Below are 21637 nucleotides of genomic sequence, written 5' to 3' on the forward strand. Positions count from 1 at the left end.
AAGGTTCATAAGGTTGTTACTATAAATTCACTATCTTTTTATTATCTGTAATGTTCGTCGACGATAAATCTTTGCTTTTATTTAGGATGGCATTTGATTGGTCGCAAATGTTTGTAAATAATAATTATAAATGCAGATATTCGAATGCTTACATTTGTTTGAATAGACAATGTATAAGATTATACATGAGACGGAATAATTGGTTGATAGTCATAGTAACACGTGGAGGACAAATAGGATAAATAACTTAATCAAGTATAGTGTTCGTTTTTTATGAGAGTAATATTTGCGATAAGACTCGCGTGACAGCACCTAGTCAACGCGGATCGGAACGCCTACCAAGGCACATTAACACCATGCTCAGGCTCGATCTCTCACGCCACGCCAACAGCGATGTCAGACGCTACCATAAGTACGATCTTACTCCCTGCGAGTAGGTGCATCAGGCAACAGTAATTTCTCACTATAAAAACCCTCGCGCTCCGAGGAAGCAAAGAGGCGGAGGAGAGGACACTAACATAGATAAAAAAAACTCATGCGACTATTCACTAACTTGATCGTCGGAGGGGTCGGGCCGAGCTCCCTCGACCCGACCTTTGTGCAGGTGCAAAGACGGAGATCTCCCACTGAACGCCCAGACGATGAACCCCTTCCCGGAGGAAACGGTGACCTCGTCCCGATCGGACCAACGCAATCGGCCACCTTCGTAGTCTCGAGAAACGTCACAGGGAGATTCCTCATCATCCGGATCCGAACCAAGTCGCATCGACCCTAAGACCACGACTTATAATTGTTTACAGTAACAGTTTTCTTGAGATATAAAGTATAGTCAATCAGGCGTCTAAAGTAGTGAAGTGTTTGCTGCACCTTAGTTAGAAAAAGCCTTCCTTCGCATATGATACATTTGTTCGGAAATATAATATAACGAACTTGATGAGCCATAAACGAACAAATTATCTTCTTGCACGTGATGCGTTCATCCAAACCATATGCACCAAAGGGCTTGATGCATCCGAGTCGAGCAAAACATTCCTCATGCTCAATGCATTTATTTTAAATAAAGATATCTAAAACACTCTATATCTATTATTAATATAAATTAGCAAGTTCGGAAATAAATATTACGCTCCAACATTAACAAACCCTTACCTTGAATTTCAATGGAAACAAATAGTATTATAATTATATGCAACTAATTTAGATTCATCATTCAAAGCTTAGTTCGTTTGGAAAATGATTATGGCATCGAAAGATTGACTATACAAAGTTTGATATAGTTGGAGGATTTTGATAGTTACAATTTTAATTTTTATAAAGTTTTATTTTTTATATATGTATATGTATATATATGGAGGATTTTGAATATAGTTGGAGGGATATAATATTAAAATGTACAAATATAAAATAGAAAAAACTCACAAAGAAATTATGCGGTCATCTTCTTTTTATGCGAGGTATCAAACGCGGTATCAAGCAAAAGGCAAAGCAAAAGCGGGTGTGATGCCGCTCCGCATCGCCCACCGACGCAGCGCAGCACCCAAAACAAAAGATCGCCGGATTCGTACTACTACCACTAGGCGAGAAGCGAGGAGAGAAGCTGCCGCCGCCGCCGCCGCCGCCGGTCGTTGTTCCTCTTCCGGTCTTCCAAGAAGCGGTAGCTCCACTCCCATGGAGTCTTCTCCCAACCGCTCCTCCTCCTCCTCCTCCTCCGTCTCCCCGCCGCCGTCTCCCTCCGACCGGCAAGGGAGGCTCACCACGACGCAGCTGGAACAGCTCAGGGTGGAGCAGGAGGTCTACGGGATCTACCGCCTCTTCCATGGCGTCGCCCCCCACACCCGGTCCTTCACGTAAGCCCTCCCCCCTCGATCACTCCTGGGAAACCCTAATTTCGTTCCTGTCGATGTCGAATATTTTCTTCTCCGACGGGTCTGATTGTTCGAGAAAGTGCAGCCGCTGCTGAGTCTTTAACCCTCGCACGCTGAACAGCTACAAGAGACGATTTCGCCGTATTTCTTGCTCGGAAACTGACTAGTTAGATTATTCTCGTTGAGTTAGTTCCACTTACGCGAAATAGGAAATTGTGGTGCCTTCTGGTGTTCGAGATTTATTAACGAGAAAATGGTATGTGCATAAGAAATAGCAATGGACATAGGCAAAGGCAGTTCACATTATGCATGTTCTTAAAGTTAAATATAATTAGAGAAACTTTGCAAAATGGTAGGGTTGTCTGCGAGGGAAGAAATTTGAACTACAAGAATGGAAAGTCAAAATTTATGAGGTAAAGACCTCCTCCTTTCCTGATTCGATGAGACAAGCTCACTAGGATTGTGTTCTTGGCCAATCAAATGGTGCGTGTATATATATAATCTAGGAATCATAATAGTAATACCAACATTATTATTCTATTTAGCCTTTTATATTCCAGAATACTGACGCAAATAACCAAAGGCATCTTGTTGGCAACGATTTATATCATAATGAGATGGAAATTAATCAATGTAGTTGTCCTCTGTTTGTATTAAAGGTTTGAAGAAATCGTGCTAATAGACTCCATAGACATTTTTAGTAAATTTAGCTTCTCATTGCCAGTGCTTGACACGAAGCTCACCTGCAAACAAAAGAAATTCGTATCACCTGCCTGTAACATGATCTGCCTTTATTTGAAAATTTTCATGCTTCCCAAGCGAATTGCTTGTACACCTGAAATTCACTTATCTGCTGTGATTTACTTGATGGAAATGGAAGAGATGAGAATGGAATTAATTATGAGTATGTGTTGTGCGTATATGAGTTACTTGTAATGTAAATATTCTAAAGAGAATTGGCACACTTTAATGTACATAATGGTTCTGCCTCCTTTTCTGCTCATTCCTTTTTTATTTAAGTAAATTGAGGATGGCCATCTTTTTTTTTTTTTTAAGGAAATTGATGCTTGTTTAATGCTTATCAATCTTTTGCATTCTTCAAGGTTTGTTTCTTCCATTTGAATGTGCTTCATTGATCTTTTAGTCTAAAAAAAGTTTGGTCGAACCTTTTAACTAAATCAGTAGATGTGCAGGCTAGAACTTTGGCGTGACAAACACATTGAATTTCTAACAAGAGGGCTCAGGCAACTTGGACCAAACTATCATGTGCTAGATGCCAAGTAAGATTTTTGGTAATATATATATGAATGTGTTTTTTACATAGCCATTTTATCTTTAAGTAGAATTTATGGCTTTTATTTCTTATTATATCGATTTGGATTATTTTGTAATTGATAAGTGCAGTCGTCCTTGGCTATGCTATTGGATTATTCACTCAATCACTTTAATGGGAGAATCTGTCAACTCAGAACTTGAAGACAATGTGGTGCAATTTTTGTCCCATTGTGAGGTCTAAATTCTATTCAAAGCCTTCCTTTTTGGCACATTGCCTTCATTTCTTTAGTTTTTATGTATCAATACCATTGATTATGATCCCCAAGAATTCTTATTTGTAAAGCATGATGCAGGAGCTATTTTGTCTAACTTGTATTTAGAATATTTTTGATAATTTATGGGGTTTTTATAAATGTAACAAGTTGCAACATGGTATTATCTTATGTAAGTCTACTTCACCAACCGAGATAGTCCAAGATGAAGAAAAGGAAGAAGAAAATTGAGAAGATATATTTGATTTTGAAGATAACTTTGCAGGAAAGAAAACTAATCCCAACCGAATATCTTGCTGATGGAGGACATCCCTCAAATGAAAAATGGAAGTGCATGCTCTCCTGAACCTATGTAAGGATGATTTATTGATCTTAAATGAAGGAATATGATTTCTTAAAATATAAATTTTCCTTTTCTTTTTCTAGTGGTGGGTCCATTTAAAGAAGGAAAGAATTGGATTAGAAACATGGCTGAACGAATGAACATGTATTTCCCCACATTGTGTGATACTGTGGTTGGTGTGGCACCATATTCTTTTTCTGGTTGGTGTGATTGCACTGTCCACATGTGAGATGTACGGAGATACGACGCACTCATTTCTTGAAATTTATCCTTGAGCCAGAGTATTGTATTTCTCCCTTGTTTTTCTCTTGTATCTCATCTAATATCTTCTTATTTCCATGCTATAATTAGCAAATCCTAAAAGAAAATTTTCTTTACCCATTCGTGCCTTCAGTATAAGTAATATTGATACCTTTTTATTTGGTACTTTAATCTCAGAAAAGGAAATATTAAATCTGCAATTGTCTTCTAGAAGTGTTCATTCTGTAGATTTTCACTTCCTTAGTATGGGAAATTGTATTTTCTTTTTTAGGTTCTGCAGAATCTAAACCTGTTATATGCTAGTGTACTTTTCCTTTTTAGATTTTTTTTTTCTTCCTATATTGGCTTTAATATTCAGTTAATGGTATTAAATTCTTTGGTAGCTATGTACAACTACAATTTAATGGTTGGTGAAATATTAATTAGCTTACTATAATCTGATTGTTATGGTGATGTTTAACTTGTCTAGTTCCATGCCTTGTTTAGTGTGATGCGCAATGTCCTTGAAGAGTTGTCATTGTGGATGATTTAATTACTTTTGAAGTATGAATTGAAATTGTTTTTGTTGCAATCCCACAGGACAAAAATGGTGGATATGGTGGTGGACCAGGGCAGGTTTGTTCTTTCTTATTTTAATTGCTTCTTTTATTAAAACTTGCCTTTGTCTCTGTGACAGTTTGTCGTGTGTACAATCACTGGTAACGTCCTAAGCAATCAACGTATGCTAAGCATACGTGTGATTGGATAAACTACGTTATAAGTTGCACTAGAGAAAATAATTTGTTTATGCCTGCGAGCATATAATGTCTGGAAAGTACTGAATATTGTGTGAATTTCTCTATTCATGAAAATATCTTAATAGCAACTTAGCATAGGAAGCTGTGACTCAAGAGAAGATAGGTGTAGAAGACTGTGGTGACATAGGGATTAAAAGTGATAGGATGTGATTCTCTTGTCAGTTTATTCTTCAGTTCAAGGATAGTTGGCCTCCCAAGGGTGAAAGAGAGAAAAGAGAGGATTTGTATAGTATTTTAGATAATGTATGGAAGAGTTTTTTGAAATTTTGGAATCCCATATAAATCTATCTGAAGAAAGGTCTAAAATTTTCTGAACATCAATTCTAATAGTTTAAGGACTCTCCCAGCTTTGTTTATGACAATAAGAGGACTTAAAAAAAGGAAAACAACTCACTGTGCTTCAAACTCACATTATCCCCAAGGGACGGGCTTGGATCCTATTGCAGGGCCACATCTTTCAGCTTTATTCCATCTTTCTTCTCGTCTTCACGCGTTGAGGTAGGGAACTTTATGGCTTCCATGTTGCTCCACAATGTATCAATTAAATCTCACAAACTCTATTAGCATAAGACTACAGGGTCAAGGAGAAAATTTTGCCCCACAACAATTTATTAGTTATTAGTGAGATTTGACTCAGTTGATTTTTAGGCAATCTTTAGCCAATTGGTCACTGTTTCTTTGTATGAGGTGAATTTGAAACAGATGACTCATTGTTACAATTTCTGAGACTCATCGTTGATCTTTTGGTTATATTTGTAATAAGTTCATGTGCAAATTTCTATTTTCAGCATCATCATATTGTTTTAGAATTTCTGACATTTACTAAATCTGTTGCTCTGTTAGATGCCTCATCTTGCAACAACTTATGCTGCTGTTAACACACTTATTACTTTGGGAAGCGAGATGTCGTTGTCATCTATACATAGGTCACTGATCTAACTCTGCATCTTTAGTCGCTTTTATGTTTGAATTTGTCATTTGAATAGAATCTTACATGATTCAATATCTTTTGAGTGCTCAGAGAAAATATGCTCAAGTTTTTGCTGCAGATGAAAGATTCTTCAGGTGCATTCAGGTTTAATTCATTTATAATTTCTCACAATCATACTTGGATGTATGCAAGTAATATATGTGACGGATTTATGCCTAAGAAATAATTGGACTATGAATCGAGTAATCATAGTTTTTCTTATTGTTCCAATGTCTTGTCTTAAAAAGCCCCTGCTAAGTCAACATTTCACTTCTGGATGCTATTTTATGTTATGCTAGTAACACCTTTGTACGTATATTTATCTCAATCATGTACACAGAGATTCAATGATTGGATTGTATATGTTGAGACTGAAGCGTCAAAAATATGATGCCAACAACATGGACTTTACAGGAAAGGAAGAATATGCAAAATGATATAGCATCCTCTACTGTTAATTCCAATTATATGAATTGAGATAAATCTAAAAGAATTGTCTTGTTGTTATGTGATTTACAGTGTCTGGATCAAGTAGTTTAGGCACCCAAACTCTCTCTCCTAAGTATTGTTGTAAACTATATTGCTTGTTCATTGTTGAACCTGTACATTAAAGTGTTATATATGTGTTTTTAGCATCAAAAGAGATTGTCTTTGGATTTTACATGACATGATAAATGCACAAAATGGATTGCTTAATGGCCTTTATATTCAAATTTGTTTTCTCTTTATAAGAACATCCAATTAATTTAAACTCTGATGTTATATGTTTAAGATATTTGAATTATGTGATTTACTCAATCTCTATCGCCCAAGTATTGTGGTGCACTATATCTATTGGTACCATGCAGACTGTGGGGACATAGTCTTTATAATCGTAATTATCAAAGAGCATGTATATTTTTAGAATATACTTCAATCGTGAATCATGATCTGCAGTCTACATCACAAGTTGGTTTTGTGTTGGGAGCTTGATTATTTAGTTCACCAATCTGGGTTAGTCACATAGACCTACTGATCGTTAGCTATATCATGATCTGTAGTCTGCATCACAAGTTGGTTTTGCTTGGGAGCTTGATTATTTAGTTGACCAGTCTGGGTTAGTTATATGAACCTACTGATTTTTAGCTGTATTTTTAATGGGGCCAGCCTAATATCGCACTTCTTGTAGTCTTTTCAATGTGTTCAACATACTAATAGCACTTACATTAGCCTCTTGCATATTTACAAGTTCTTTCACTTAATAGAGAGCAAAAACTTATCATCTGATTGAAGTTACAGGCTATCAAAGTGATATAGCTATAAAGTGGGATCTTACATACATATGTGAATGCAAAATGCAGTCTTAGCAATTATGAGCTTCTTCTCAGGGAGGTTACATCAACATGTGTTGCTTGATACATCAACATGTGTTACCTTCTTCTTGGAGAGATCAAATAAAGATATTGGTACCATTAATTATAAAGTGGGACCTAGTGTTAAAGAGATATTGTATGCAAGGATCTGCATTAACATATTAGGTATAAGTATGTGTTGCTTGACATTATTTTTACATGGTTACATGATACAACAGAGGTTAGTAGTATCTAAAATTTCCATGTCATTCATTTACAACATTTCTTATGGTTTATAGCAGGGTCTGCCGTACCAAACTGTACCGCCCGGTACATACCGGTCCGACAGGTTGTTGGTACGCAGACCGCCTGTTACTGATCCGAGTGCACTGTAGCACTGTAGCAATGCTACAGTACTCTGCACACCTGGGTGTACCGCTCGGTATGGTGTACCGCTCGGTATACCGTACCGTACCGGTACCGAGCTCAGGTCGAAATACCGGTACGGTACGGTATTGCGAACCTTGGTTTATAGCACATTGATGATTAATGGTTTTCCATATCTTTTCATGATTTTATTTGTAAATTTGCTGAGATGAACTATGTTGTTAAGGACTATGGTAGTAATTAATTGGACATGTGGATATCTAGCATCTTTGTTGATTGAATTCCTGGGTTTCAGAGATATGAAAAATCAAAGGCTGCTAGCAACATTGGAAAGTGGTTGTGAGCAACACTAGAAAGTAGGGTCTTTCTTACTCAAGGAGAACTTGTTACTGATCTTCAGACATAGTGTTGCTTTACCTCTATTGGACATCAAGAAATGGCAGATGTATCCCTGTATCCATCCACTCTCATAGATTTTACCCCATTGCATCAGGACTTTATATCCTTGTTGGTTCTACTTATATGCTTTGGGTTGCCCCTATAATGTTCTGACCTTTCCGTGTGGTGCTTCGGCAATCTATTAACTACTTATTTCAAAACTTCTTTTCAAGTTGCCCTGGTTGGTGGAAATCAAATTATACGGGTAGTTGTAAATGAGTCAGATTAAAGAAATTTCTCAATATATTTTTAGATTGTTTCCATTGTATCTAGGTTCTCGTTTGAGATAGTTTTGAGATGACTTAAACCATTGTCGTCTTGTAGTTTTAGAGTCTGATATTCTGATGTTATGTTTTCCAAAGTTTTAGCGAAACAATGGACAGACATCCATGTAAGGCCTTGGCCTAAATGTATTGGAGCTTAACTGAACTGTATCTCATGCACATTCTAATAACATATTAGTCCAGGAAACATGCTGAACTTGTGGGACACATTATATATACTTTTAAGATGAACTGTCTATCCGGTCACTTTTTTTATCAGATTATCATATAAATGGATCCTCTTTTCTTATGCAATGAACAGTTTTACCTGCTGTTTGCTTCACTGGAATATATGAAGGTTTTACTGATTATTTTGGTTTTCTAGTGATACACATTTTTTAATTTTCTCAGAATGCATAATGGCGGTGAAATTGACGTTCGTGCTTGCTATACGGCAATCTCGGTTAGTTCCCCCTCTTGTTCATATTTCTGTTAATATATGCTAGAAGCTGGAAGAATGTGATGAGCGAAGCATGTTTGTCATTTTACTCCATTTTATTTAAGTTGCTTCAATTCTTTGTGAAACCAGGTTGCTAGTATTCTCAATGTTCTCGATGATGAGCTGGTAACAGATCTTGGAAATTATATTTTGAGGTTGGTCCCTATAACTGGAAATTTTGAGAATTTAAGGCCTCCTATAATTTAAATTTTCAATAATATATAGCATAAAAAAAATTTCATTGCCTTTATATGATGGTGCACACAATGGGGGTTTCTTTTAGGGTTTTACAGTATCGACTGAGCTTTCCGCATAGCTTTTGTGCCCCTTAATATTACCATAGAGGCCACAAATGATGAAAGCCTAAAGCATCCAAGAAATGAAATGTGGATGCTTCTTGGACATGGTCGTAAGCCTTCATTCTTCAATCATGTCATCAATCATGCTAGCAAACCGATACCAGATCTTAGAAAACTTTGAGATATTTAATCAAAATAGTTGATATGCTATAAGAAACTTTTAGCAGTGGTCTCTAAGCATCAATAACAGGTTACATTTAAATTCTAAATGCTTTTGATTTTACAATTTCAATGAACTTCTGCGAGACAGTGGTGCTTGACCTTTTAAACAAGCAGAACTACATTATTGACTAGAGGTAGAAGTTTTAGCAGCAAAGGAAGCTATGAGTTATGAGCGCTTTGGTCTCTGTTACACTGGGTAAATGAGCCATTCTGAAGAGTAGCTACTCAAGGCAATGGCCTTTTGCATTTCAGTTTTTATTTTCAGAGTGTATTATTATCTCAGGATCTAGCACATGTAGACCTCCTAAATTACAAAGGCTTTATGAAAAAGTCATTGTTTTTGAATCATGAGTATTGTGATGCACAATTAATATTGTCGCATGTAAACTACAATGAAATATTTTACCAGTTTCATATTCACTACAAACCCTTTTCTTGTTTTTTTCTACTACTGTTTGCCCCCGGCATATTGAAATGTAGTTGGCGATCAAAATTTTGTTAATTTCAGCTGTCAAACATATGAAGGCGGTATTGCTGGGGAGCCTGGTTCAGAAGCTCATGGGGGGTATGTTTTCTTTAAACAATTACTATTTTTGCTTTGTCATTGTTGGGTTCAAAGTTTCTGAAAAAGAATTATTTACAAGCCCTCAATGTTCCTTTTTCTTAAAGGTACACATTCTGTGGGCTGGCCACAATGATTCTGATTAATGAGGCTGATAAGCTGGATTTGCCTAGTTTAGTTGTAAGGATATTCTCATTTGCTCTTGATGCTTTACCTTAATTTCTGCTCCTATATATTTCAATCCAGAAGCTTATGAATTGTAAATTCAGTATGGTTCCAAGTTTTTGGTTAATCAACAATTTAAATATGTCAGCCTATGAATTGTGAATTCATACTGCCAAAGGTTTTGGTAACTGGCATCTTCAATATTTCAAGTGCTCAAAGTATCTAATAAATAACTGGAACAAACATTTAAAAGATTATGATAAGAATTCATGATGAAACTGTACTTTTTAAATATGTCAGCCTATGAATTGTGAATTCATACTGCCAAAGGTTTTGGTAACTGGCATCTTCAATATTTCAAGTGCTCAAAGTATCTAATAAATAACTGGAACAAACATTTAAAAGATTATGATAAGAATTCATGATGAAACTGTACTTTTTGGATTTGGCATAAATGAATCTCAAGGCATAGTGCGTTTTACTGTCATTATGCTTATGTTGTATTTATACCATTGGCAGATGTGTTACTCAATGGCATGAGTTTGGACACATGAAATGGAGCGAAACTAACTTCATCCAATTCTTCCTACATTTTCTGCAATTTAGCAAGTCAATAGTACCATTTCCTAGTTCAAAAGCAAAACTAACTTCATCTGTGTAAGTCTAGAATGGAGCGAAACACCTAAATTGATAAGAATGGAACTTTTCTGACGTCAAATGGTGTCTTATTGGGATGTTTAGCGGATGAAAAGTTTTAAATGTATTTATATGTATATGCGAAACTTGTGTAAATTTGTGCATGTGCAATTTTGTAGATGTTTTCACTTGCATAATCTTAAATGCATTTAATAACTTGAAGCCGATCAGATGTACTAGTGTCTAAGATTGTTTTTCACTTGCATATATGTTGCGATGCTGCTGCATATAATGACACAGCATTGTATCTATCATTTTAACATGCATGCCATGACACCTGTCCTAGATTGTTCATGCAAAGGTCTGGCTTGGTACGCTAATTTACTGCCCATGCCACTACTAGAAGTTTGGTTAGGGATGGACTGGCATGTAGTGCACACACACCCACATTGTTATTATTGTTGTTCTGGGTCTGCATATGGATGAGCTAAGCATGCATATGTTAAGTTTCTATTTGTGAGGATATTATGTATGCCTTAAGTTCTATTAGTGAATGAAGATAGGCTTTGAATTTCAAGTTTATTGGGTCACAGCTAGGCGAGTGAGCTTGTAATAACTACAAGCTAAATACAAAGTCTGAATCTAAAACTAATTAGCGTACCAAGTTTTGAATATCATCTCATATGTAGGCTTACAAACAAGGGTGTCACGACCCAGGCCTAATGGGTTAATTGGCTTATTAGTTTTGTTTGGTCCAGACCATAAGCCAAAATGTTTAAGCTGAAGTTGATAGTAGTACACTCAACTGACCCTTATAAGCCAATCTTAATCTTACTCACTTATGATGTGGTATTAATTGGGGTGCTACAATTTCCTCCACTCAAGAGCTTGATGCTTTCGTCAAGGCTTAGCATAGCCCAGATCAAACCACATGTGAGGTGTAGCCTAGTGGTGGCTCCACACCATGATGAGTCTTCTGACTCCATCCAGGTAGTCCTTTCTTATTCGAATCCTCTCATCGTGCCCAAATACTAGGTTGGCTCTGATACCAAATGTTATGATCCAGGCCTGATGGGTTAGTTAGCTTATAAGCTTCGTTTGGCCTAAACCACTAGCCAAAATGTTTAAGTTAAGGTTGATAGTACACTCATTAGACTCTTATAAGTCAATCTTAGTCTTACTCACTTTTGATATGGGACTAATCGGGGTGTTACAAAGGAAGCTTATATTTGCTGGCCCAAAGGCTTCTGGTTAATGAGAAGCTACATTTTTTTATTATGCAGCAGAGGATGAGGAATCTCCCTGCAAATTATGTGGTATATCTTGTTCTAGTATATCAAGTTGTTAATCTATACACAAGTATAAAGCTTAACCAATCATCCATTCCTAAACATGCATTATCTCTTAACATATGTTTGTTTATTGGTAGTTGAACATGGTTCCCTGATAGTAAGTGCAAACGGATGTTGATTCTGTGGTCAACTTATAATTTCCATTTAGTAACAGAAGAGTGTTGGATATTTGTGCAATGACTAGCATGCTTATTTATCAAGGTTTTAAATGAATGGAATATATTTGTAGTTGATTAAGATTAAGGATTGAAATTTCGTACTGTACCAAAGTTTCAAGATTCGCTCGGTACGATACGATACTGTATATCGAGCGGTATATTTCGGTATACCGCTCGGAGTAAATAGAAAAACATATATATATATATATATATATATATATATATATATATATATATATATATATATATATATATATAGATAAGTAAAAAAAAGGGTGACTCCCTCGTCGCCCTTTTTGGTGCATGGCTCGATTTCTTCTCCCCACACAGGTAGAAAAACGAGGTGACATTGCCTTTTTACTTATATATATATATATATATATATATATATATATATATATAAAAGTGAAAAAAAAAGGCGATGTTGCCTCTTTTCTGCCCTTGCGGAGAGAAGATGGGAAGAAGAAACCATTTCCTTCTCCCTGCAAAAAAAAGGGCGACAAGGAGACGTCGCCGCCTCAGACAAGGAGGGAGAGCGACACCGGATCTCCAAGTTCTCCTCTTCTTCTTCCTCTTCTTTCTTCTCCCTTGGCTAATACCATCCGGTACCGGGTGGTAATGGGGTGGAAACAACCGCAATTGACGGTATTGCTCGGTAGCGGGTGATCCATGTACCGGTCTACTGGCGGACCAATATGTACCTCCTAGTACGAGCAGTATTATTCGGAATTAAAAACCTTGATTAAGATGTTATCCAGTGTATTGCGCTCAGCAAGTTGAGTTGCAAGTTCTAACATCACTTGTCATTGATATTTATGAAAATTGATTTGAATTCTCTATTGCAAGATGCCTATTTGTTTGGTGTTTGTGTTGTACTTCTAGACTTGGGGTCCTAAGAGTGTCTACATGCGATGTATAATTAGGACTGGGTAGCATCTCGTCAAGGAGTGGAGTGTGGCTTTCAAGGGCGAGTAAATAAGTTGGTTGACGGTTGCTACTCCTTTTGGCAAGTAATTATCTTTCTTTTTTCTATAGTTATTTTCTTAATCATCCAAATTAGAGTTAAAATTTTAAATTTTACTAGGGAGGTGTTCTTGCTTTGGCACAAAGGCTATTGCCGATTGTTCACAAACAGCTGGAGTCCTCTTTTATCAGTGGAGTGCAGGCATCTGCTGAGTGTAAGAAATCATGTAATTTCACTGCAGAGGAAACTGGCCAAGATGAAAACTTATGCAGAGCTGGGAGTTCTCATCCTGAAAATGAAGGTAGACTTATAAAGCTGTTGAAATTGCAAGCATTCTTATTTGTAACTGCTTCAATCATATGAATTGAATGCTTTAAAAGGCTATGTAAGTATATAATTCTTTTTCCTGACATGATTCAGAAATGCCTGGTTATCTAACTGCCAGCTATATAATGATGACCAAAGACAAAATCAACTTTTTTTAATTAGAGCTAACTTGAACCATTAGATTGCTAATGAGATATGGGGATCCTGTTAATATATGTTATAATGAAACAAGTTATAATATGTTTATCTTGGCATGTTTGTATTATCTACTGTTTGTAATCAACTGATAACTGGAGATATTTAGCATATGGCATATGCAGTCTGTTGCATGAGTACTAAGAATGTGAACTGTGCTAGTTCAAAATCCTTCGTAGTATTCTTTCATACAGGAGAGTTCTGAAAGAAATGAGAATTATGTTCTGCTGATCATGCCATGATTTCCCTTCCTGTTCTTTTCTTCTTTTTTTTCTCTGTTAGGGGCTGTACTTGCATTCATCAGTATGAATCATATATATTCTGTACAATTGAGTAGGTACTGATACTTTATTTTTGTATTTTTTATTTGCTGTTGCATTTCATTAAACTACTTTGCTTACTTGGCATTTTGGTGTGCTGACTTGGTAGTGGAATGATCTTGAAACAGGAGAAGAACTTTCAGATTTTGGTTTTTCTTTTATAGGAAGACATACTGAATGTGGCCCTTTATTCCATAGTATCGCTTTGCAGCAATATATACTCCTATGTTCCCAGGTATGTACTGGATAATGAAGAAAACTCTGTATCCAGTTTATTCAAAAGTTTAATTCTAAAACTAATGCATAATGGGATTCAAGAGCTATTTTAAGGTTTTTTGTTATAGAACTTGGGAAGTTTTTATCAATTAGATCGCACTCTTAACATGTCCTTGTTATGAAAATCATCAGCAATTAGCCTCATGTCCAACTTCATCATTAGGATTTAGCAAGTGTCCCATCTATTTTTGGTACAGAGGATTTAATTTATGGTTTTATATCTTGTGCAAAATTTGGAAATTGAAATCATCTTTTTGCATGTTATTTTTCTGATTCTTTTTCCTAACATGTTTTGGGAGATTCTGTCAAGAATAAACTAGGGTTTGTTTAGCTTTGTCAAGTTATGGAAGCGTTGTGATATTTTCTTTTAAATAGAAGGGAAGTGCAGGTTGTTTAGTAGTTGTGCAGGTTCTTCTAGTTTTATGGTTGTGATGATAGTATAGACGGCCTTGTTTCATATGTTATCAGAAGCGCAAATTCTTGCATAGTTTTGTTTACCATATGCTTGTGTTCACTGGCGTCTCTTGTTCATCTTTCCAATATTTGAAACACTTAAAGCATTGCATCTGTAGGTGCTTGAGGGAGGATTCAGGGACAAGCCTGGCAAGCAGCGGGACTTCTACCACTCATGCTACTGCCTAAGTGGTCTGTCCGTGTCTCAGTATAGCTGGTCAAAAGATGATGGTGGACCTCCATTAACGAGTGCAGTGTTGGGTCCCTACACTAACCTGTTGGAGCCAGTCCATCCTCTCTATAATGTTGTTCTCCATAAATACTACAAATCACATGAATTCTTCTCAACTCTCTGATCGTCAAGGTTATCCCTTCAAACCTCTGCATCACACAATATAATGAAGAGCCCAACTATCATGTACAAGCAATCCTTCCAGAGTCGTGCTTCCTCGTCGTGCCCGGAAGAATGGTCTCTCTTTACTTATAAAGATATCGATTCTTGTACCAGGAGCAGTGGAGTTCTTTTTTTCCTAGTCAAAAGTATGAGATGGTTAATATTCTGCATGTCATGGCTTTCCACAGCAAAAGAAAGCCTCGGGCACGGAGGAAAAGTAGCTAATTGTATCTGCACCTGATTACCAAGGATTTATAGGGTGAGGAGAAAGCATAGGTTCCTAACCATTGCTTTATCATGCCCCCTACGTGCACTGCTATTCTTGTTGTAGTTGAATTACCAAGCCTGAACCCTCCACATTAATATCAGTGGCTCCAATGTCGAGCATGACATTATATTCATCCATGATGAAGTGTATGTTTTAACAAGATTTGATAGTTTGATTTTGTTTATTATCTACTTTCATGGAATCAGTCTGTGTAAAGCATTTGGTAATCATTAGTGTTGACAATTTACAAGCAAAGTTGACATTGTTCTCCAAGATTTACAACTAGTAGGGAATTGGAGTGGAAACGGATACCAAATTTTGGTGGGTGCATTCATTAGAAGCAGAGCATGACTCATGAGACAAATATTGTCATCTTTTCCAACAATAAAATAATAATATATATTACATCCGCAATTAATTTCTTATTGTATCTCAAAATTTCAAACTGTCGAATAGGGAAATAAAATTCATAGGGAATTTAGGCAATGATCAGTTAGAAAAGCTGTGTCTGACTCAATAAATTGCCATCATAATTTAATCCAATTCTAAACTTTTCTTAATCTGATTTTTGTCGAGTAAATTTACTTTATTCTCTTTAGTGCATTTCCTTCGTTGAGATTCGTGTTTAGGCCAGAAAAATATACTCAATTTCTCCCGATGAGTTACACCGTAGATGGTAGTCTCTCAGTGCCTCTTCAATTCCCTTCTCTTTTCCCCTCCGGGCACGCTTTGAAGTGAGGCCGATGAGTTCCCCCGAGCGATCGCCACCGCCTCCGCCTCACAACACCCCCGAGAGGCCGGAGTCCCCGGAGCCGGCGGTCACGGCGCTGGCGATGGCTGGCCGGCTGAGCCTGGACGAGTTAGCCGTCATGGTGAGTGTTGTCGATGGCGGGGAGGGTGGCGGCCGTGTCTCGAGGAAGGGGGAGAATGGTATCGGGGCGGTGCCGTGGAGCCTGCGGCGGCGGGCGGTGATGAGGGCGGCGCTCGGACTTAGGGTCTCCGCTGCGCTACTGTGTCTCGTGTCGTTCTCGGTCATGGTTGCAGACAACACCGAGGGGTGGGCCGGCGACTCCTTCGGCCGATACAGCGAGTACCGGTACGAACCGATGTTTTCCTCCATTCGAGAGCTTCTAGCTGATGGTCCGTCCCACCTAAAATGTGGTCTCGTCTTTTGGATCTTTGCTGAGGTTTATATGTCGCGATATCGAGCGGTGTTCGTCTCTTGTTGTTTGGTGGCTGCAGGTGCTTGGTTTCTGTCACTGCGATTGCTTTCGGCTACTCAGCGTTCCACATTTACGCGAAGGTCCACCATGTGATCCTGAAGAAATACATCATCCGCAGTCCGATCAATTACTACTTCGACCTCACAATGGATCAGGTGGGTATAAATCTCGTTCTCCTATATATATATAATATTATATTATCTGAATTCACTGTTTAGAAGATCATATAATCTATGTGCTGTTTTAGGACTTGCGTTTATGTTGGAGAATGTGAGGCAAATGACATCAAGAAGCCTTGTTTACTTGTTGACATCACCAGTCAGGACATGAATTCCTTGTGTTGATTTTATTTTCTTGGACTGGTGAATGTTGACCACTTATACTATACACCGAATACAGTTCTTCAGTTCAGTTCGTTTTTCTAATACAAATCTCATCTCTAATTAAAAAGAATCAAGTAGCCTTGCTTTCCTTTTGTTCTGGTAACCTCTAAGATCATTAAAGATCAAAATTTTGTGGCCATTCCATCGGTTATAACTTGTCAAAGGATAATTGTTTGGCTGTATGGCTGTGTTATCTTCGGGGGTCAGAGATTCTAAGAGACAAAAGAAAACTGAAGTTTGTCATTTCATTTGAACCAGACCAAGATAGGCCCATAATCTAATTTGATGCTTCTGTTTTGCTCATGAGAGAAAAAGAAGCATAAATGGGTTTTGAAGTAGGTAGGACATCCAAAGGGTGTATAAAGCCTCTAGTTAAACATAGTCACTGTCCATAGCGTATTTTAACAATGTCCTTTAAGCCACAATACTAGGTTTATAACTATAACATTACTAAGACTGGAAATCCGTTCCCTGTCAATTAATATGACATTGACCTAATTATGATGGACAAAGTCTTCAGAGCGGTTTACACTTTGCTTATGATACTACTGATGCTGAGCAGAGTCTGGTATTGTGAACTACTTTTTCAGTCTCAACATGAGCTTTTGTATATTGTATCTTCTGGTTTATATTTTTTTGAAGTTAGAAGTAGATGAATTATAGGTTTGTTAAGTCCTTTATGCTTCATGCTCATGTTATATTAACCATGGGACAAGATACAGTATGTATACTCTCTTGATTTGGTTTCGAGATAGAAGTTCAGGTACCCCGTGTTCTTTTTTATGTCATCTCAAAGGTAATATAACATGTCAAAGTGCCAAAATTGCAAAATATCTCTTTGATCGAAGCATTCCTGAATCGAAAGCTGTAACTATCTTGAGTGTTTTAAGCATCAATTGAATCTGTTCCTGAAGTTTTGCTTGTTGCAGATACTGGCTTACCTTCTGATTGCTGCATCCTCTGTGGCTGCCTCCCGTAATGATCTTTGGATGTCTAGATTCGGAAGTGATGAATTCATGGACATGGCAAATGTGTCTATTGCCATCTCATTCCTAGCTTTTGTTGCCCTCGCTTTGAGTGCACTCATCTCGGCGCACAATTTATTTCGTCGGAGTTCTGGTGTCACATCACAGATGGAACACCTATGATGCTATGCTGCACAAAATTAATATAAATAGATCTACTTTGTCCAATTACCATGGAAGATGGACTTTTTGAATCACTTGTTCCAGTCATATGCAAAAGCTTAGGAGTGGAAGAATGTTGGATGAATTGTCTTAAAGGTTGCCATATGTTGTCTGTTGGCATCTGTTCTTGCTCAGCCCGTCACAGCTAAGCTGAAGGTTGGATGCGGCGTCATATCCTAGAAATGTTCTACATGTAAAATACATAAACCAAAGTATTGTGGGATTGGATGATCTGTCGGTGTTCTTCCGACATAATGTTTGCTCGTTACCAATCCGTTTTCCTTTTGTGTAGATTTTTATTGAATTGCACATGGTTACGAGGATGTATGAACATGTGATATGAGCGCGAGGCATGACTTCTCTCTCATTTTTTGGCAGTACTAGCAATTGGAGGAAGTTGGCGTCCATCTCTATCACCAAGTTAAGAGGAAGATGTTGGGGTAGTCGTTGCCATGATCTTTCTTTTATAGAACATGACCTCCTCATGGTGTATATATATATATATTCTTGTAATGAAGTTTAACCAAGTAGTGCTTTCCCTGATGCTTAACAGTACTGTTCTTGCTTCTTCAGATGGATTTAGGATCCACCAGCTCCAATCTTTGGATGCCATGACTCTGCCTCATCTTTTAAGTATTGTAGGCTCCGGAATACACTGTACTTTTTTTTTTCTCCCTCCTTCCAAATAATATCATATCAGATACGGATTGTATCTGTTATATGATTCATTGAACCTCCCACCTTCATTTCATGTTTATTTAATATTTTTTATTTGAATTTTTGAAACTTGATTTGGGAATTTTGTAAGTCAAAGTTGATATGTTTATGGGTTGACCCTATAATGGAGTTTAACATAGGTCATTTATGAGTGTAATATCATGAAAAATTATCTAATTCACCTTAATCTCTCAACATGGTAGATAAATATTACACAAATAGTGATTTCATTATTATTTTTTTTAATTTTAGGTGATTTTAATATTTTAAAGTCACATTTAAGAACAAGGATATGTCAGCTTAGGGGTGTCCACACCCAACTTCTGGTAGATGCCTATGAAGTAGGATTTTTATTTTTTGGTGAATTACCCAATATTTTTTAACCCAAATCGAATTCAATGCTATCTTAATAGCATTTTCCATCTCAAGTAAGAACAGAAAGCCTCCGATTTTGATCTCATGTACGATGCACGGGCTTTAACGTATTATTGATTCCCGGACGGAGCAGAGGTGCGCTATGCTATCTGAGCCAACAAATCAGCGAGCCAATTAGTCCACCACAAAGGTAAAGTTGAAGACAGCCATGGAGGAGGAGCAATGTAGGTGAGAAGAAGAAAGCGATGTGAAAAAGATGGCGAGGTTGGCTCCGGTAAAATGAAGGAAAGAGAAAGAGTTTTAGTGCTGCAGTCTGACACACCAACAAGACTGATGTGGTTGAAGACAGTGAAGGACCCACTCCCTTTCAATTCCCCAACCCTTCCAATTCAATCAACACAGAGAGAAGTGAGAGAGAGAGAGAGGATTCTGTGGTGCACCGTAGAGATAGTGTAGATAAGGGTTAAGGGATGGAGACATGGAGACCACACATGAATGCAAGCTACAGAGAGAGAGAGAGGTATGACAAGGAGCGATACGTATAAGAAGAAGAAGAAGAAGAAGAAGAGATGGATGGTAGGAAATCCAACCCCAGTATTACTCATTGCCACTCCCTTCTCATCTCTCACACTGTTTGTTTCACCCCCACACCCAAATCACATTAGCTGCTGACCGCTTCAGTGCTGCACGTTCTCGACCTGTCCCTCTCATCTCATCTGTGCTCTTTTCAGTGTGCAATAAGAGCTTCAACAGTGTCCCTTCCCTCTGTTGGGTTCTCCTTCTCTTATGGATGCTGTGGAAGATGAAATCTAGGTAGAGGAGGAGAGCTGGGATTTATGGAATATAAGAACCAAGCTGCCGTTGTCGATGAGGAGGATGATGAGGAGGAGGAGGAGATAGAGCTACCTTCTTCCACATCTCTAGGTTACAATCCTCCTCCTCCTCCTCCTCCTATTAGAGGATCAGCTTTCTCCAAACCCGTCCTCAATCCTTTTTCCTCTCTGATCTCCCCCAGCAGAGGAGGAGGAGGAAGTGGAAGTGGCTCATCAGCTGCTAGGAATTCCGGTTTCTATGGAATCACCATGCCATCATCGGTTCACCCAACTACGGCTGCTGCTGTAGATCACCAAGTCTCTCTGTCTGTTGTGAGGAACTCCGATCCGGTTGTAGTCGGTGGTGCAACTACACCTGACTCCAAATCTACCGCCGCGGCTAGGAACTCGACGTCCGCTGCCACGGCCGATGTCTCCGTCAGGTACAAAGAATGTCTCCGCAATCACGCGGCCGGCATCGGCGGCCACGTCCTCGATGGCTGTGGCGAGTTCATGCCGGAGGGCGAGCCGTCCACGCCCGGGGGGCTGAAGTGCGCGGCCTGCGGCTGCCACAGGAGCTTCCACCGCAAGGAGACCGACGGTGACAACGAGGCTACTGACCCCTACTACCGAGTCGCCGCCCGTCCTGCTCTCCTCCTCCCTCCTCCCCAACACCACCACCACCACAAGCAATTCCCCTTCGGTTCTCCCACCACGCCTTCCTCCGCCCTCGTGGCCTTCGGAGGCAACGCCAGCGCGAGCGGGGGGACGACAACGGAGTCATCGAGCGAGGAGAGGATCAATGCCGGGGCGCCGACGCCGGCCACCGCGCAGAGGAAGCGGTTCCGGACCAAGTTCACGGTGGAGCAGAAGGAGAAGATGCTGGCTTTCGCGGATCGGGTGGGGTGGAGGATTCAGAAGCAAGACGAGGCTCAGGTCCAGGAATTCTGCGCCAAGGCCGGGGTGAGGAGGCAGGTCTTGAAGGTCTGGATGCACAACAACAAGCACTTGTTCAAGAAGCAGCAGCAACCAGCAAACGAGGATGAACCCTCGGCACAGCAGCACCTGCATCAACCGCACCCGCCTCAAGATTGACAGCAGCAGCAGCTTGTGAGGGCCATGATCCTGTCCTCTTCTCAATTTATGTCGTTGTGTTGCTAGGGTTTACGAGGGAGTGGAGGAGCCATGGAGAAGAAGGGAAATGAAACATCTGTATTCCACTTGTTGGTTTTCTGATTCGAGCTGCGCTTTTCTTCTTCCATCCTTTTGCATCATCATCATCATCAACAACTCGCATTGGTGCTATTCTTTCCTTGGTTTTTTGCTTTCTGTGAAGGAGAAGGCGATGTGGTTGATGATCTTACAGAAGATCTCTTCTTCCTCCACTAAACTCCAACATTTCCAGCCGCAAGACACAGCAAGTCGGACCTTTGCATCCGTAGAATCCTCCGGATCCAAGTCCACAGGATTTCACAGTGCATGCATGAATGATCATGTTATCTTCCTTTGCGTCAACAACATACAATAGCGGCACTGATCATGCAAAACACTGCACTCCTGTGCAGTTCTTCACTTGCAGTGTAAACCAAGATCACCAGCATCATGTTTGTCCTTGTTCCTGTTGCATTAAAGATGCATGGTTGAGGCC

The 21637-nt window shown here is 38.8% G+C and overlaps 3 protein-coding genes across 5 annotated transcripts; all 3 read left to right on the top strand.

Moving 5' to 3' along the window:
• The first annotated feature begins 1479 nt into the window (after positions 1 to 1479).
• LOC135646109 (protein farnesyltransferase subunit beta-like) lies at positions 1480 to 15483 on the top strand. Of its 3 annotated transcripts, none has more exons than XR_010498960.1 (14): positions 1480 to 1847; positions 3059 to 3145; positions 3270 to 3375; positions 4596 to 4631; positions 5657 to 5739; positions 5835 to 5888; positions 8614 to 8665; positions 8792 to 8856; positions 9731 to 9787; positions 9892 to 9964; positions 13019 to 13105; positions 13184 to 13360; positions 14030 to 14136; positions 14750 to 14978. XR_010498960.1 is itself a non-coding variant. In XM_065165271.1 (14 exons), exons 1-14 carry the CDS (start codon positions 1501 to 1503, stop codon positions 14984 to 14986), a joined length of 1572 nt encoding a protein of 523 aa, XP_065021343.1. In that variant the 5' UTR covers positions 1480 to 1500; the 3' UTR covers positions 14987 to 15483. The 3 variants fall into 3 exon arrangements, 2 of the variants coding, with proteins under 2 accessions (XP_065021343.1, XP_065021344.1); XM_065165271.1 differs by having other exon boundaries at positions 13180 to 13360; positions 14750 to 15483; XM_065165272.1 differs by lacking the exon at positions 13019 to 13105 and having other exon boundaries at positions 13180 to 13360; positions 14750 to 15483.
• A 428-nt stretch (positions 15484 to 15911) lies between these two features.
• Positions 15912 to 18370, top strand: LOC135646249 (CASP-like protein 4A3). Its single transcript, XM_065165591.1, has 3 exons — positions 15912 to 16388; positions 16535 to 16670; positions 17828 to 18370. Exons 1-3 carry the CDS (start codon positions 16036 to 16038, stop codon positions 18044 to 18046), a joined length of 708 nt encoding a protein of 235 aa, XP_065021663.1. The 5' UTR covers positions 15912 to 16035; the 3' UTR covers positions 18047 to 18370.
• Positions 18371 to 19749: 1379 nt separating this feature from the next.
• Positions 19750 to 21250, top strand: LOC103996148 (zinc-finger homeodomain protein 6-like). Its single transcript, XM_009416995.3, has one exon. The coding sequence runs from the start codon at positions 20014 to 20016 to the stop codon at positions 21082 to 21084; it is 1071 nt and encodes a 356-aa protein (XP_009415270.2). The 5' UTR covers positions 19750 to 20013; the 3' UTR covers positions 21085 to 21250.
• Positions 21251 to 21637: the final 387 nt, after the last annotated feature.

The sequence above is a fragment of the Musa acuminata genome, chromosome BXJ3-8, assembly GCF_036884655.1.
Source record: "Musa acuminata AAA Group cultivar baxijiao chromosome BXJ3-8, Cavendish_Baxijiao_AAA, whole genome shotgun sequence".
NCBI classification, from domain to species: domain Eukaryota; kingdom Viridiplantae; phylum Streptophyta; class Magnoliopsida; order Zingiberales; family Musaceae; genus Musa; species Musa acuminata.